Genomic DNA, 15,953 nt, shown 5'->3' with positions numbered 1-15,953 from the left:
GAATTGACGTGGACACGCTCGTGCTGTCGATGAATGACACGAAGAGTGCAACAGACAAGGCCGGGATAGCGATCAATAGTCGTTTTGGCGATAGAGCATTCGTCTGGCCGCCTATGCTTCGGATACTGCTGGCATCACTCTCTGAGTAGGAAACCACTGACTCAGGTCCTTCTCTATGTGTAACCTCTTTTTCTATAGAGTGAGGCTCATCGTGTTCCCGTCGAAAAGCCCCTTTATCCACGTCTGGTGATCTTTCTCTTGCTGGTGTTGCGTCCATGGTGATAATGTAGCAATGCACGTGAGCAATACCTATGATATGTATCGTCTCAAGATACTAGAGATCTCTGAGAGCGGTATGCACATCTTTGCATTTGCGATTTCTCGAAGCGCACAACGCGGAGAAATTCCATTGTGAGTTTCGGCAGGATTCCTTCCGATACGAGGCGATGATGCGATGATGCCGAAGAGTTTAGGGGAAAGCGTAACCGCCCCATCCTTCCCCACAATTTGTCGGCATATCGGCTCAACTTTTATCGATAAGACGAGTGGTATCTATTCCGATGGTGTTCCGACAACCCCCAGCCGTCTGACAAAGATGTAGTACACATGGGCGGCATAGTTGACGCAAGTGGTATACACCTTACCGACACATAGCCTGGTGCTACAGTTTGTCCTCATCACTGCCCATTCTCGGTTCCGTCAACTCCCAATCAAAGCGACAATGGAGCCCTTCCGCCTCACAGCGTCACAAGCGCAAGCCAAATTCAAAGATGGCAGCTTGACCGTGGAGGAATATGCGAAATCCCTCCTTGACCGTGTGGCGGCGCGCGACTCTACGGTGAATGCATGGGCATTCCTCAGCCCAGGTCTGGTGTTAGAGCGCGCTCGTGAGCTTGATACCATACCAATCAAACAGAGAGGACCACTGCACGGCGTAGCGATAGGCGTCAAGGACGTAATCCTCACCAGAGATATGCCAACCCAGTACAACTCTCCCATCTACGTGGATGACGCACCCAAGATCGATGCCGCTAGCATTCAAATACTGAGAGCAAATGGAGCGCTGATTTTTGGTAAGCAATTGACTCTCAACAAGATCGTCGGCATGAGCTCACTTCACACTGAGACATCTTTCTCATCACGAGATTATAGACCGCATAGCTAATGAACTCGGACAGGCAAGACTACTACTACTGAATTCGCAGCTACAGTAGTAGGTCCCTCACACAAAGGCCCAAAAACCACTAACGCCCATGATGCCTCGCGAACACCAGGAGGCTCCTCATCTGGTTCCGGTGCCGCAGTTGGCGACCTGCAAGTTCCAATCGGCCTGGGCACCCAGACCGTGGGCAGCACAATTAGACCAGGTTCATTCAACGGCATCTACGCCATGAAGCCAACGTGGAACTCGATATCACGAGAAGGCCAGAAGCTCTATTCGCTTATCTTCGATACATTGGGGCTGTACTCGCGGAGCGTTGAAGACATGAAGTTACTTCTTGACGCATTTCAACTCGTCGACGACGAAAGCGTGGAACCCTTTAGTCTCAAAGGCGCAAAATTCGCGCTTCTAACACTTCCTACACCCGAGTGGCCTGAGCCCGGTCCAGGAACTGCCGCTGCATTGAACAAAGGCGCTGAGCTGTTGCGGGCTCGTGGCGCCGAAGTGGAGGAAATCACGCTGCCAGACGAGTTCAGACCCATGTACAAGTATCACCTGCAGGTTCTGTCCGGCGATGGCCGCGTTGCCTTTCTAGCAGACTATCATCAGAACAAGGACAAGATGCACAAGTCGTTGATTGATCATGTCGAGAACAAAGACAAGCACACACGACAGGAGCAATTGAAGGCCTTCGATGAACTGGCAGCTATGCGACCGAAAATTGATGCATTTGCTTCCAAATATGCGGCTATCATTGCCCCAAGCGTACTGGACGAGGCGCCTGTTGGGCTTGAGAATACAGGTAGCGCGGCGTTCTGTGGTCCTTGGACGGCGATGCATACCCCTGTTGTCAATGTACCTGGTTTCAAGGGGGAGAACGGGTTACCTATCGGTCTAAGTGTTGTTGCTGGGCGGTATCGCGACCAATACCTGCTAAGAGTGTGTACCGAGATTGGGAAGGTATTCGAAAGCGAAGGTGGATGGCACAGATGAGCTGAACAAGCGATCAAATAAAATGTCAAATAAACAATGAAAATTTGGACATCAAATCATGATATCGTACAACACTGATCGCAAGCAACCTTTCCGATGATCCAATTGGAGGACTCATGTTGTCGTACGCTCTACGCACATTGATGCTAAAGACATGGAGCATCGGGTATGATTTGAAGGCGAAATAACAGTTATACAAATCATAGAAGATTGTGGATTGAAAGCAGAATGTTATACTTCCATAGAGCGATGAGCACCGTCGCCCTGGTCATAAACAACACATGAGCTCGCTATGCTAAGAAGATTTCCAGATGTGCGACCACCCGTTCGGGACGACGCTTCGCTCTTGGAGAATTGAAAGATTTTTCTCGAAAAGATGGACGTAGAGAGCAGCATTGAGAAACCACGCTTCAGTGTGGAGTTATGCCAAGGGAATGAACGCTGCATCCTAAAGTATACCTAGACCGCCACCGCATTTGGCCCGCTGGAAACAAACATGCTTGTTCGCGATACTGGCAAAATTCATGCTCTCGGGGCTGTCAAAGTAGGACTCCCAGGCGTCTACGACGTAGCGGCACCGGAATGGTGATGGAATTGCGTCTCACCAATTGCAGAGTAGTGGACCAAAGAAGGAGACGCAATCACTTATAGCTTGTAGCATGATGGAAATAAATTCTCGAAAAGAGCCAGTAATTTCGCCGAACGCCGCAAACGATGATGCGCTAAACGACGAGAATAAGAAACTCACATAAAGCGTGGAACGAGTATGAGGACGAGCAGCGGTGGTGAACGACTGCTGGTGACCTTTTCGTGAAGTACTGTCGCATGCAAGCGAGAAGCTGTGAAGCCCCCTCTAAGCTTCAAGACATAGACGACCGAGACCTGGCCGTTGCAGGATTCCAATGCGGGTGGCAAAGGCTGTGTTCTGAATGACCCTAATCTTCTCGCTCCAGACAGCTTAGCAATAGATCGACCAGTAGCTTGCGATCCACTGGCTTCGCGATATATCCAGTCATGCCCTTCGCGATGTAGCTTTCGGCCTGGCCCTTGAGCGCGTTAGCCGTCATTGCCACGATCGGAACGTCCAACCCAGCGCCTCTTATCGCCTTCGTAGCCTGCACACCGTCAAGAACTGGCATATTGATGTCCATAAGAATAACGTCGTATGGGGGCGTGGTTTTGGTCGCCATTGATACCGCCTCGTTACCATCGGTAGCAATATCGACGTGGTTGAATCCCAACCCGGCAAGCATTTTGAGCATGACTTTCCTGTTGATCGCGTTGTCTTCTGCAAGGAGCACTCGCCGGCCATCCGCGAGTAACCTGAGCTTGTCGAAAGCTGGTGTAGGCGAGGGTGGACAGGAAAGGTTGTCGAGTTTTCTCTGGACTATCTCTAGTTGGTTCAAATATTCGGCCCGTTTCAATTTGGCCAATTTGGCGGTGAACCTGTAGCATGAGTGGTCAATTGAACATATACTTGATAGCAGAAGGTGAAATATGTAGACGACTATCCGCCCCTACGTGAGGCATGTCTGAGAACCAAGCGGTGCCCAACTTGCGGCATGGCGCTGGACATGTATTCCAATTTAAACGGCGAATTGCTGCCATATGCCTAAAGTCTGAGGAGATTGGGAAAACTTACCAGAAAATGCTCCCTTTACCTTCAGGGTTGGGATGGAAACCAATGTCTCCACCCATCAGCTCAGCCAAACTTTTGCAGATGCTGAGGCCCAGGCCGGTACCCTTATATCGCTTCGTGGCAGAATTGTCAAACTGAGTAAATGGTGTAAATAGCGAGCCAGACGCTATGAGAGGAACGCCAATGCCCGTATCTATGACTTCTGTCAAGACGGTATAAGTATTTTCATCTTCATGTTGCAGTGTAGCGTGTATTCGTATGCTTCCCTGCTCCGTGAACTTGGAAGCGTTCGATATGAGGTTCTCAACGATCTGCCGAAATCGAAAGCTGTCGCCTTCCGCAGCGATCGGCAGTCTAGGATCAATGAGCGTCTCAAAAGAAACCCCCGATTTACTGACCCTTTGATGCGCGCGGAAGACTGACAAGATGACTTCTGGAGCGCTGATGATATCGCGACTGATCGAGAAGCTGCCGGAAGCAAGTTTGCTGTAATCGAGAATGTCGTTGATAACATGAAGTAGTACATCCCCTGACTCTTCTATTACACGCGCCAACTCCAGTTGCTCGGGGTTCAACTGGGTGTCTAGAAGCAATGTCAAGGCAGACAGCATACCATGCATTGGCGTACGGATTTCGTGACTCATGTTGGCCAAGAATTCGCTTTTCAACTTTGAGCTCTCTTCGTATGCCGCAATTAGCTTCGACTCGGCTTTCTTGCGCTCGCTCAGATCTCGTGTGACCTTGCTGAACCCTAAGTGTACGTCGTCCTTGTATAGAGGGGTGATTACAACATTGGCCCTTCACGAGTCAGTTTGGGAAAAAGTCATAGGTCGGAAGGGAGACCAAATTCTACGCCAAAGAAATCGCCGGGCATACTGAGGTCTGAAAGCTATGAAGTAAGACGAGATACAATCGTGCACATTATGCTGACCCGAAACAGGCTGTGGAGATAGAGGATCGTGACGCACTTACCAAAACCTCGTCCCATCTTGGCGAATCCTCCACCCTTCATCTTCACAACGCCCATCTCGTAGCGCATCACGAAGCTCTCTACCCGGCTTGTCGTTGTCGCGGTCTTCTTGGCTGTAGAAGCTGGAAAAATGCTTCCCAATAATGTCGCTCTTGGAATAACCTTTGAAAGCCTGAGCGCCTGCATTCCATGTCGCGACGTTGCCTTGGGGATCAAGCATGAATATTGCGTAATCTCTGACGGTATCCACCAGGATCTTGAACGTTTCATTTGCGTAGAGACGCTCCTCCAATTCAAGCTGGCGTTGGTGGGCCACAGTGGTGTCTTGCACCTCCATCAAGAAGCATTGGATCGTTCCGTCGCGGAAAACGGGTACGGTACGCAAAGTCCAGATCCTATCGTTGAGTGATTCCTCAAGGATGGATGGGGCGGCAGTGTCTTGAGCAGCGCGAATGCCTTGGTGGACCACAGCATTCGACGGAACTGTCACCTTTGCGTATAGTTTGTCGACGTGGGCGCCAAGTAGCTGCTTGCGGTTGGGAACGCCTGAGACAGAACAGTATGAGTCCGAGACGTGGGTCACGTGCAGACTGGCGTCCAAGACAAAGGTCGGAATGGGCGTGTAGCGGAAGACGTCGAGTACGAGGTTATTGCTATCGTGGCTAGGTATGGTATTCGGACCATCGCCAGCAGAGGATTGAGGATGGTGGACGCGAGAGCGATCTGAATCCACTGAGAAGGGCGCGTCCATGGTGGGGAAGGCGCCCGGCAGAATCAAGCACCAAGCAGTTCCTGTTCTACCTACGCGCCCGGGGCGCGGATACAAGTTGACCAGGGCTGTAGAGAAAGTCGCATAGCCTTCGCATGGCAGCGAGCCAGGTTTTTGAGCTCACTGCCGAGGTGCTGCAGTTTTTCATTCTGCCACCGCGTCTGGACATCGTGATCTAGCCAGTAGCGTAAGCGGCGGCTGCGCTTGTCGCCTGCAATAAGACATATTTTCAGGTTCTCGGCCCATGCCCTCTGTTCTCCTGCATTTTGACTGGCAGGCGCCGCATGGGGGTCGTACAGAGTTCATCAGCCTGCTTCAGCAAGACAGAGGCAGCAACGCAGAGGTTCGTCGACACCCCAAAAGAGCTCAGAGCTGGTGGGTAAGGAACGCCTCTAACGCCAAGATGGATTCGAGTCCACGCAGGACCTTCTAGAGACATCCATCCTTCGGAGGAGGTTGAGGGTCCGCGGGAATAACGCCGTGACGTCAGGCCCGCACGTGTGGGGAACACGTTGAAAGGACGCTCGCTCGCTTGGGGACGTGGCCGAATGCCGTTTTTTGTCAATTTCGCCAAAATAACTGGGCCCTGGTGCGTCTACGAATTCTGCCCTGCATACGACAAGAGTGTGATTGCTAGGCATGAGAGCGAAACAGACCGGACGACTGCAACATGAATGGTTTTGGCACGACTCGTGGGTTACATGGTAAACGAACATGACAAATGTTGAGCCAAATGAGATCAAGTCATAATGATGACAATGTGATGCTGTGTGAGACCGAACCCTGGTATCCTAATGAAGCACGCAACAAGCGCCAAACCCCGAATCTATGCCCTACTAGGAGATATTGATGAAACGCGGTTAAGAAAGCGAAGTCAAGGGCTGCCGCTCCTTGTCCTCGATGGGTACAGCGTCTTCATCGTCGGTTATGAGACCCTCTAGTTCGAACTCTTCCGCATCGCGGACCCTTCGATCGGCTCGGGCATGGCCGTTGGGGACGCCATTCGCCCGTGGAGTCTCTGCGTCACGCTTAGTGTCCTGGCCCCAGGCGTGAACAGCGTAGAGGTGTATCAGCATGTTAACAACTGGGACAAGTCAGCCGAGGTGGTCCAATGGGATCCGCCCCAAAAGCGGGCGCGATATAGGGAGGTCAACTTACAGAGGAAGAGGAGGAACGCAAGACTGTACAGAATGAAGACGTAAGACACATGTGTGACATGAGCATCTGCAAGGAGCTGCATCTGTTCCTCGGTGGCCCCCATGAAGAGAAACCCAGAAGCGAAAAGGAGAAAGGGAGTAAGGTACTGGAAGCTATTTGGATCCGTACCATCGGCAGAGAGCGTGCTCCGATCTTTGAGGACGAAAGAGATCTCAATGATTCTCGCCAACCCCGCGGCCATGAGCGTGTATCCGAAGACGGCGTGGACCATACTGGAAATGGGCAGATGCTGCGGGTGTGCAGACATACCCCAACCGGTCAGCAGGATGACGATGCCAGGAATAAGGTTCCTCTTCGGTCTCCCGTCCCTTGTGCGGCTGAGCCAGATCCCCACGAGGCCCGCACACCACCAGATGATGCCCATCGTGGTGTGCTGCAAATCGTTTCCAACCCACGCGGAGCCCCAACGATGCTCAGTGAAGGTGTTGACGCAACCCCACGCCGCAATGACAAGTGAATCAAAGAACTCTTGACTGCGTCCACTCCTCCGAAGCCAAAACTGTCCGACCAGAAGTAGGATAGTGAGCAGGATGCCGTATGCGATGAATGCGCTGCCCATGATAAAATGGGCCAGACATTGGCCAGTGTGGTCGGCGCGACAGAAGCCCATCGAGGCGATGCCTCCCAACACGAACTGGACCCAGCTAACAACTGGCATAAGCTTTCCCACCCATCCATGTGCCTTTACAACCACCTTCCTTATCTTTCCATGGATCCCTCTCTCAATATGAAGCTTCAGATATATTCCCATCACGACCTGAGCGAGAAGCGTGAACATAAGCGTCGGTACGAACTTGGCATGGGCGTTTGGTGCAAACTGACGGCCTTTGTGCTTATGGCCCAAGAAGTAACCGATTAGGGCGAGGATGGAGCCGGTCGTCTGCACAGGGACGTGCCATCTCGAGCGTATTATTCCCAACACCATTCCGGTGGGGAACAGTATCCCCCATGCTACGGCCTGTACGAGAATGTGAGTCCATAGTATGCTATCCTGCTCTCAATCAGTCTTTGCGCCACCACTGCACCGTATACTAGAAGCTCACAATAGGGTCGTCGGAGATAGCTGATCCTTCTGGTATGTTATCCATGTGGTGTTCGTGTGCGATTACGGTCGATGTGCCACTGAGGAGCACCAGGGCTCCGAACGCGAGGCCGCGACTCAATAGGCGCGTTGACAGCTCCATGATCGCCTCTTGCTGTGGCTCTTTCTGCCTCGCAACCACGTGTAGATGGTGAGAGAATGGCGACGCTCCAACGGCGAGCGTTTCAGTCTAAGGGGCCCTCGGTGACAAGACGGCGAAAGCCATTGTACTGAAGGATGCCACGGAGGAGGTGGCCATTCATGCGCCGTTAGTACCGCTTACGTCAAGCTGCTTAGCTTCCTTCCACTTCCGAGCGCGCCAAGCTACAACACCGTCCATCGCGCCCGACTGTCAACACCATCCCCGCCTCAACCTTGTGGGGGTTTCGGTGGTCTTGCGTCAGTCTCTGCGATATGGCCATCGCGGAACGCACGGAACGCGTAATCGAAGTCCTTGACTCCGAAGACGAGCCGTTCACCTCTTCGCCTGAGGCGCCGCTGAACAGTGCCGTTAGCCAACTCGATGGGACAGTTGGCGAGCCGCCGCAGGACGCTCCAGCGCGAGCGGGCAGCTCTGTCAATCGGACCGAAGATAGCCATGCATACAAAGTTGCAGAGCACGATGAACAGCCAGTCGCGTTGAGCGACACTCAATCAAATGAAAACATTGCAAGAACTAACCCCCAGTGTGACGCGCTTCAAGAGAACACCACTGATCTCAACCTTCCTCACCAACACGGCCCTTCGCTTACTGACACATGCGGCTCTTCTAACTGGCATTCAAGTGTGCCCACCGATCTGTCTTCCCTGCAGATCTCAAAATCACCAGAACCAGCATCTGGCGGCAACGTGAAGGGGCCGATTACCGAGACTGAGGAGAGCAACTTCCATCCCACTGTCGAAACATCGAACGCAACATCGGATGCAAGTTATGCCAACCAACATACCCTTGCCGCTGACACTCAGCTATTGAACGACGATGAACCGTCTGTCTTATCTAGTATGAAAAACACCGTCGAATCTGCATCACTTGAAGCCGCGCATACAGTCTCAACACTAGAAGGTGGCCTGCCGACTATAAAGCTCGCAGAGCATGGCGAGGCAGGCCTGCTGCATTTGGAAGGAGAGCCCCTTCTACAGGATCATCAAGCTGAGAGATCTCAGTCTAGTCCACGTGCCGGAGAAAACGCCCAGAGGGACAGCACTGACCCTTACGATGTTGATTTCCGCGGCTGTTCGTTGCCACCTAGCCTCACTCCGGGTGATATTTCGAGTTCTGCGAATGAGCGCCTTCTTAAGCGATCGACCACCACAGAAAGAGCTTTTCCTATCACAAGGAGGGTACCGTACAAAGACTCGGAACACACCGAAATGCCGCAGATGCCCAGATCAGCCAAAGAAGAGGAAAACATCCAGCCAATAATATCACCCACAAAGGATCCAAGCATTTTCATCCGTAACGTCACTATGGAGCACCCCGATCCTGACGTGTCTATGGATGTCGTTCAGCTGCCTCTAAAACGTAAGCAGCAGCAGGTTGGAAGCATTGGAGAAGATAACGAAGTTACTGCGGATCTTGCACCGGCCCTGGATTCGACGATCCAATCGGCTCACCAACTCGACGCAAAAGTCAGTGAAGCTCCGAATAACACTCATTTGAACGCGAGCTTGTCAACAGTCGATGCACCACTCGAAGAGGCAAGTGCCATTCTGCATGAATTAAGTGAAACTCAAGATGTTGCCGAGACACAGTTGAGAGATCGGAAAGGGAACGAGAGTATGGGAGTGGGAAGGAGGCCTGACCCTTCGATGGTAGCTGAAACTTCTCGTGCGGAATCAATTCCAGGATACAGTCTGGACTCAATTACGCAAACTTCTTCATTCGCAGCCTCGATCACCGAAGACACGCAACCAATCATAGCGAAGAGCGCACAAGAAATCACTCTCGAGGAATTGAGGGCAAAGCGAGCTGCTCTCATCTCATCCCTTGCTGCTTTGCCTGTCATTCGAGACCTCATCGCAAGTACCGAGTCTCTGCATACGAGCTCTCAATCATCCAATTCAGAACCCACCGACAGTGATGTCATGGCTGCCGCGCATAAAATCAACAAAAAGCATATCAAGCTCTTGCATGAGTACAATGAGATGAAGGACGTTGGCCAGGGTTTGATGGGTCTCATCGCAGATCAGCGTGGCGTGAGGATTGTGGAGGTGCAAGACGACTTCGGTGTTGATGCTAAAGATTGACGATTGTGTTCCCAGATAAACATGGGTTTCAGCGGCGTTCTGGCATTTCCATTCTCCCCCACATAAGATACCCAGGTTCTCGGCGTTACTGTTTCATCTGTTGAGTTTTCAATTACAGCTGTAACAGACCGCTTCTCAGCATTGTCATTCTCTTCATCTTTTAGATGCTCTACTCAGAGCCTGCGTCCCATAGGCACGCATACGAAAACGTGCGGTCTATTGGGAGCCTTCTGGTGTCATGATGTTACTTGCACCCGCCAACTGCAGATGACAATGCGTTTAGCAACGGAAATGCGGTATCTTAGGGGCCTAACTATGTATCAAATTACTCTAAAAGCTTCCCATACTGCACTACTCCCCATTGTCGTAGCAACTGACGTCTTTCTGAATTGAAGAGTCACATATATGAGATAGATTTTCTCTCGCATCAAGATACTAAAGCTAGGAAACAGTGAGCTTTATTACAAATTCGTACGGCTGATCATATCCTTCGCAGTGACAGGTTATGTCGAAACAGCGTCTCCTTTCTAAATTTAATCAGCATGATCGGTGTCATGCTCAGTATATTTGGCTTCAACCACACTTTGGTTTCTGTGGGATGTACTTGACACGAGGCCTAACGGAGAGAAGGAGAAAGTGTACGACATGATCAAGGAGCGTAAAAGCGGTATTACTATCGGTGGTGGATTCTTTTCTTCATCACCGCTCTCACCGTTAGTAAGCTCGACAGATCTTCGAAGCTGAGCATTCCATCTTTCCCGACTACCTGGTCTACTTCTTCCTGCACTTTGCGCTACTACTCATGATGCCCCATCATGTTGATCGTACACTGCATCATCGTATTGTACGACGATCTTATCCCCGCCCCAATGAGCGACTCAAATAGACATGCGCCGTGCTCCTCAATGAGGTCCAAATCATGGACAGGCTCCAGGATCCATTTCTACAGCGAGTCTGGCGCGATGCTGTTCCTCATTAATATAAGTTAAAGCTTTCTCGATGCCAGGCGTCTTACTTGGCAATATCTTCGGTGATATTCTTTAATGTTAAGCTCCGCCACGCGTACGATATTCACGCGTTTGACACTTCATCCGACAACAACGCCCTAAAGAGCTTGATGTAATCGGATCGGCTGTGATGGCTCGTACACCAGAAAAGTCTCCCTTGAAGGATTGTGTATTGTATATGATGTTTCCACGTATTTCAAGGAGACACATACTATCAGTCAACAATTTCGAGTGACAAAACCTGAAGCAAAAGCATATCAATACGGGTTGGAGCACTCACTTACTACACAATCACTCCAAGATTGTCCATACAGAAGAATACATGATCATTTGCGTACGTGAAAAATTTCCCGGAAGATATCACATATAGATGAATGTTACTCACAACATCTTTTCTCTTCGAATAATCCTAGCCAGACCAAATCCATAGCCCTAAACTAATCTCTGAAACTCTCAAGTTACATCATACACTCAACAGATCCAGGCTCTTCGATGAACAGTGACACATGTTCGAAATCAGATCCTGTTGCCCATGCATACTGGTGGCCAGGTTCTTCGCAAGAAGACTGGTGGTGCTGGGAGGCATACACAACGCCTAAATACCATAACAAGCGGCATTTGACACCAGAAAGGTACGATGGTCCACCCTGGTAATGCGAAAACGGAACAAACGGAGAGCGGTGAGAACAATGCCGGCCAAATAAGTAATCGGCTAATTTCCACGCAGAGCGACACGGAATCAAAGAGTGCAAAGAGGATTCTCAGGAAAGGTTGAGGAACAGGTCTTTTGTGGAGATCCAGGGGTTAGAAGACCTTTCGCTTTGGTTGAAATGAGGTAAATCGTTTCACAAATTGATCTCTCGATCCCTGAATTATGGTAACCCTTTCAATATCTTACGATAATGTCGTCGTGAAGATTTTGCGCCTTGTTCCATCAGTGCTTGATGTTCTCTGCTTCAGTCACTTTGCCAGACGAGGTGAGGATACAATTTTCTCACATGTCTTGTTCATACCATAGTGCTTAAACGGTGCCAGCGACCGACGTCGATCGTTGTTTGCTTATTTCTGGTACTTCTGACCAAGCTACGTACGCGAATGGATGTGGCGGAAAGGCATTCGCAACCGATTTCATGGCGCTTCTTCTCTTTGACGTCCTCTGCTTGGTCCGTCATGGTGCTGCAAACGTGAGAAAGGTGCGCGTTGTGAATCGCGTTGTGAATCGCGTTGTGAGGTCAAGCACTGGAAGGACAAGTAAAAGAAATTCATTGGTACTCTGGGTTGCAACCTTGGTCCACTTCTCGCGTAATGACACTGCTGAGGCAAGATGAAGAGTTGCGGTACCTCGGGCAAAAGGGGATCAAACCAAAGATCATACATCTCTAACAATCCACCCATTATGACCTTGAGGTTCCCAACCCTGAGCCTTTGATCGAGAGATTTGCCTGAGGTTAGTAACCTGGCTCTGTTGGTGTCCACTTGTACTATGATATCAAGCTCATGAGTAAATACGTAAGCAAGCCGATTACTGTGCTAGAGTCACCTTATAAGAGGAGCTTGGTCGGTTGTGGGTCGTACTGACAGGATTAGAAATAGAGATGCTTGAACAATATTACATCATGGCTATGCATTCACGCTAAATGCGCCCATACCTATCCTTCCCAGCACACTCGTTCTACCATGTCCTCCAAAATGCAATAGACGGGGTATCCTTTCAAACGCGGCGTCATCATACCATAACACATACTCGCGACCTGCTAAGACACAGTACAGAACTGATCGCACATCGGGCCACCCCTAGATAGACAAAAAGAGTCAGTACACATAACTCGGAGATCGAAACAGTACGCGTCTACATGACTACGCACTTATCCCTATCTTCTTGACCAGGTCCCACCACGCCGCTCTGCCGCCGGCCAGGTCGACCCGGATGCTGCATAGTCGGCCTGGAATTCCTCCTTCCGTGTTGCGGAATCTGATTAATCAGGGGTGCCGCCGGGGCATTGGCTTGCTAAGCGCTGCCCTGAGATCGGAGTGGAGCGCTCGGATTTGCTGGGTGGCCTTGCGGTGGGTGGTAAGTTGGTGCTGTTGCTGCTTCTTCATACGTTGGTGGCGGAACGGGCTCGTTGGCCGGACGATGGGTCTGAACATTGTTGCGACGAGGCGGAATGACGGGCGGTGTTTCACCCGGGCGAGACGTGCGTCGGTTCGGCGAACGCTGTTGAGACTGTGCCGTGATAGCATCTTCCGAGAGCTGGTTCTCTCTGCGACGACGCTCTTCTTGCGATCGGCGATGGCGGTCGTCTTCCTCTTCCTGGAGTTGCAGTGCCAATGCGAGGTCGTGATCTTCTTGCTCTACCCTGCTTGTATCTGAAGTGGGAGAAAGGGGTGCAGCGTTCTCGGGTGGAGCTAGGCCTGATAAGGAGGTGCCATGGTTGCCGCGGCGTTGTACAGTGGTCCAGCCTTCATCATCTCCTACATTTAGCATGCTCTGTACAGGCGGCTGCGTCTGTGATCGCTGTGGCGAAATGCTATTACCCACAGGGCGAAAATCACCAGAAAAAAGTTCGCTCCCTTGACCATTCACGTCTACGAGAGATTCCCAGACGATTTCATCGTGGGTCGAGTATCCCTGATCCGTCACAAGCGTCACCAGGTTATCTGTCCGGGGATCTTTGTACAGAGTCGAGAAATGATCGTTGCGGAAGAGAATAGCCACTTGGCCGGTTTGAAGAGTCTCGCGCATAGTCTTCAGCCCATACGTGGTTAGCTGCGTTGGCCACAGATTGAGGAACTCCTTGATTGCATGGATGTCAGTGAACATCTGCTGCTCATCGGTAGACAAAGGTTCACCACTCTGCAGCTTTGCGTCTAGCTCTTCTTCCTGGAACTGTACATATTGCGATGTCTCGTAGGTCTTAGCTATGCGATCAAAAGCACGATATGCGTCTGACCCAGGATCGGGAAGCCACCCATGCATAAGTGGCAGGTTAAAAGTTCTATAAAGCTTCATGTCCCGCGTGTTCTCAAATCCGCCAGGTCGCGCAGCGAGTGCAGTGAGTATCGTAGTGCCGTCTGTTGCGTCTGGGTCCTGAACAAACATGGGGTTGACATTCAACCCGGTATGCAGAGCGAGAAGGAACTTGTACAGATCGCTTACGTCCGGAAGCTCCTGAGCAGCGTCACCCCTGCGACCAGACATGAGTTCATCGAATACCGCGTCAAGAAGCAAACCAAGGCTAACCTGCTCCCGCGTTCGCAGTGTCTCGACAAGAGCAGTTTCCACATCAGCCGGTGTCGAGAGAACGAGAGCGTTGACCAATGCGAGTAGGGGACAGGGGCCATTAATGTTCTGCGTCAGGATCGGTGACGTCCTGATGCCACGCTTGATAACGTCATGCCATCGGATGTGCTTGATTTGATACGTCTCTTTTCGTTGTCTATTCATCACTGTATTTGGTGATTCGGGCACGGTGCCTGCGGTTGGAATAACACCTGTCTCCAGTGGACGAAGCGGCATAGGCGGTGGCTGTTCTTGCTGTGGTCGCTGTGGCATGGGTGGCGGCTGTTCTTCCTGAGATCTCCGCGGTGGTAGTGCGGGCGCTAGTTCTTCATCGAACGGAGACGGTGCTGCGGGCGGAGGACGTTCTGGTGGTTGTATCGTGCTTGCAAAGTTGTTATTATCCTGGCGGTCCTGCTCTTCCCTAGCTTCTCTAGCGGCCGCAGATTCTTGTGGTGCGTCCCACGGGTGCTGTTGCGCGGGTGCGGGCGCAGGCTGAGGAACGATTCGAGCATGCTCGGTCTGTTGTTGTCCATAGCTTCGCTCGAACGCATCTAATGAGGTACTATCGAGGCCTGGAGTATGATGTGAAGGTCCATTCGAATCTTGATTGAAGGGTCCACCAGCCGTGCTTGGTGATTGCACCGCGATCGCAGGGGGTGGAGTCGGTGGTTTAAAACCTTGTTGTACAACAGGTGGCGAGTTGTTGCCGGTTAGGTTAAGGTTCGCCATATGGTTCGTCGGGGTAGAAGGTGTCTGGAAAGAAGGTAGCTCCACGGCGTATTGCTGAGCTTGCGCTGGAGCGTCACCCCAGATCTGTGAACTGCTCTCCACGCCGAAGTTGCTCTGGCCTGTTTGCTGCATCTTGAGGTATGGGTTGTTGGTCTGTAACGGTATTGAGCCTCCGGAAGCGTTGCTTGCGTACGACGACGAAGTAGCACCCGTAGGCTCCGGCGAGATCTTTTCCAGCGGTTTCTTGATCGGCATGCCCTTCGGTGGTCCTGCCTTCAATACATCGGGAAGCGAATCCTTCTTTTCAGTAGCTGGAGGTGGTACCGGCTTTCCTCCACCGATCTTCAGCGGGTCAGGCAGGTCGTTGTCGGGAGTGTCATCATCCGACTGGTCCCACTCGTTGTCGCTGTATACAGAGTCGTCATCGTCGTCATTAATTCGCTTCTGTGCCTCATCGAGAGGCTTCAGCTGGAATGCTGGCGATTTGTTGAGGTCCGGTGAGTAGACATTGGGGTGGTCGGTGGAGAGGGCGGGGAGTTGGGGTACGCGTTCTTCGGACGGGGTCGTTGGATAGGGAGGGTTGTTCGTCGCGTGGGACAGAGGGCGCGGGACGAGGTCTTCCTGCTTGCGTAGCACCATGGCGGGTTGTGGTGTTCTTGCACGATAGGCGGGTACTGAGCTCCAGCCTCCGGCACCCGTTCGTTGGCAAGTTGACGCGTAATGAAGTGCTATCGCAGACAATTCAGGTTGTAGATTAGGATGAGCTCTCTATAAAAGCGCAAGACACTGGCTGTGGCTCGAATGGAGGCGAATACGAGGCAGAGCGTACGCGGCTCTCGGGTGCGGTGGTGTATGGGA

General features: G+C 51.5%; 5 protein-coding genes across 5 annotated transcripts; 2 read left to right on the top strand and 3 right to left on the bottom strand.

Moving 5' to 3' along the window:
* Positions 1–721: 721 nt before the first annotated feature.
* N0V89_005825 (uncharacterized protein) lies at positions 722–2,155 on the top strand (the record flags this gene model as incomplete). The annotated part of the gene is made up of 2 exons (XM_056214599.1): positions 722–1,073; positions 1,179–2,155. 2 exons carry the CDS (start codon positions 722–724, stop codon positions 2,153–2,155), a joined length of 1,329 nt encoding a protein of 442 aa, XP_056071866.1.
* A 935-nt stretch (positions 2,156–3,090) lies between these two features.
* Positions 3,091–5,515, bottom strand: N0V89_005824 (uncharacterized protein; the record flags this gene model as incomplete). The annotated part of the gene is made up of 3 exons (XM_056214598.1): positions 3,091–3,601; positions 3,798–4,592; positions 4,800–5,515. The coding sequence occupies 3 exons, from the start codon at positions 5,513–5,515 to the stop codon at positions 3,091–3,093; spliced, it is 2,022 nt and encodes a 673-aa protein (XP_056071865.1).
* An 878-nt stretch (positions 5,516–6,393) lies between these two features.
* On the bottom strand, positions 6,394–7,839 carry N0V89_005823 (uncharacterized protein; the record flags this gene model as incomplete). The annotated part of the gene is made up of 3 exons (XM_056214597.1): positions 6,394–6,617; positions 6,692–7,742; positions 7,795–7,839. The coding sequence occupies 3 exons, from the start codon at positions 7,837–7,839 to the stop codon at positions 6,394–6,396; spliced, it is 1,320 nt and encodes a 439-aa protein (XP_056071864.1).
* Positions 7,840–8,246: 407 nt separating this feature from the next.
* Positions 8,247–10,079, top strand: N0V89_005822 (uncharacterized protein; the record flags this gene model as incomplete). The annotated part of the gene is made up of 1 exon (XM_056214596.1): positions 8,247–10,079. One exon carries the CDS (start codon positions 8,247–8,249, stop codon positions 10,077–10,079), a length of 1,833 nt encoding a protein of 610 aa, XP_056071863.1.
* A 3,015-nt stretch (positions 10,080–13,094) lies between these two features.
* On the bottom strand, positions 13,095–15,734 carry N0V89_005821 (uncharacterized protein; the record flags this gene model as incomplete). The annotated part of the gene is made up of 1 exon (XM_056214595.1): positions 13,095–15,734. The coding sequence occupies one exon, from the start codon at positions 15,732–15,734 to the stop codon at positions 13,095–13,097; it is 2,640 nt and encodes an 879-aa protein (XP_056071862.1).
* Positions 15,735–15,953: the final 219 nt, after the last annotated feature.

Source organism: Didymosphaeria variabile, assembly GCF_027946475.1.
Source record: "Didymosphaeria variabile strain IMI 356815 chromosome Unknown scaffold_4, whole genome shotgun sequence".
In the NCBI taxonomy this organism is placed as follows: domain Eukaryota; kingdom Fungi; phylum Ascomycota; class Dothideomycetes; order Pleosporales; family Didymosphaeriaceae; genus Didymosphaeria; species Didymosphaeria variabile.
The sequence above is the reverse complement of the archived record's forward strand: the minus strand, read 5'-3'. Positions and strand labels throughout refer to the sequence as shown.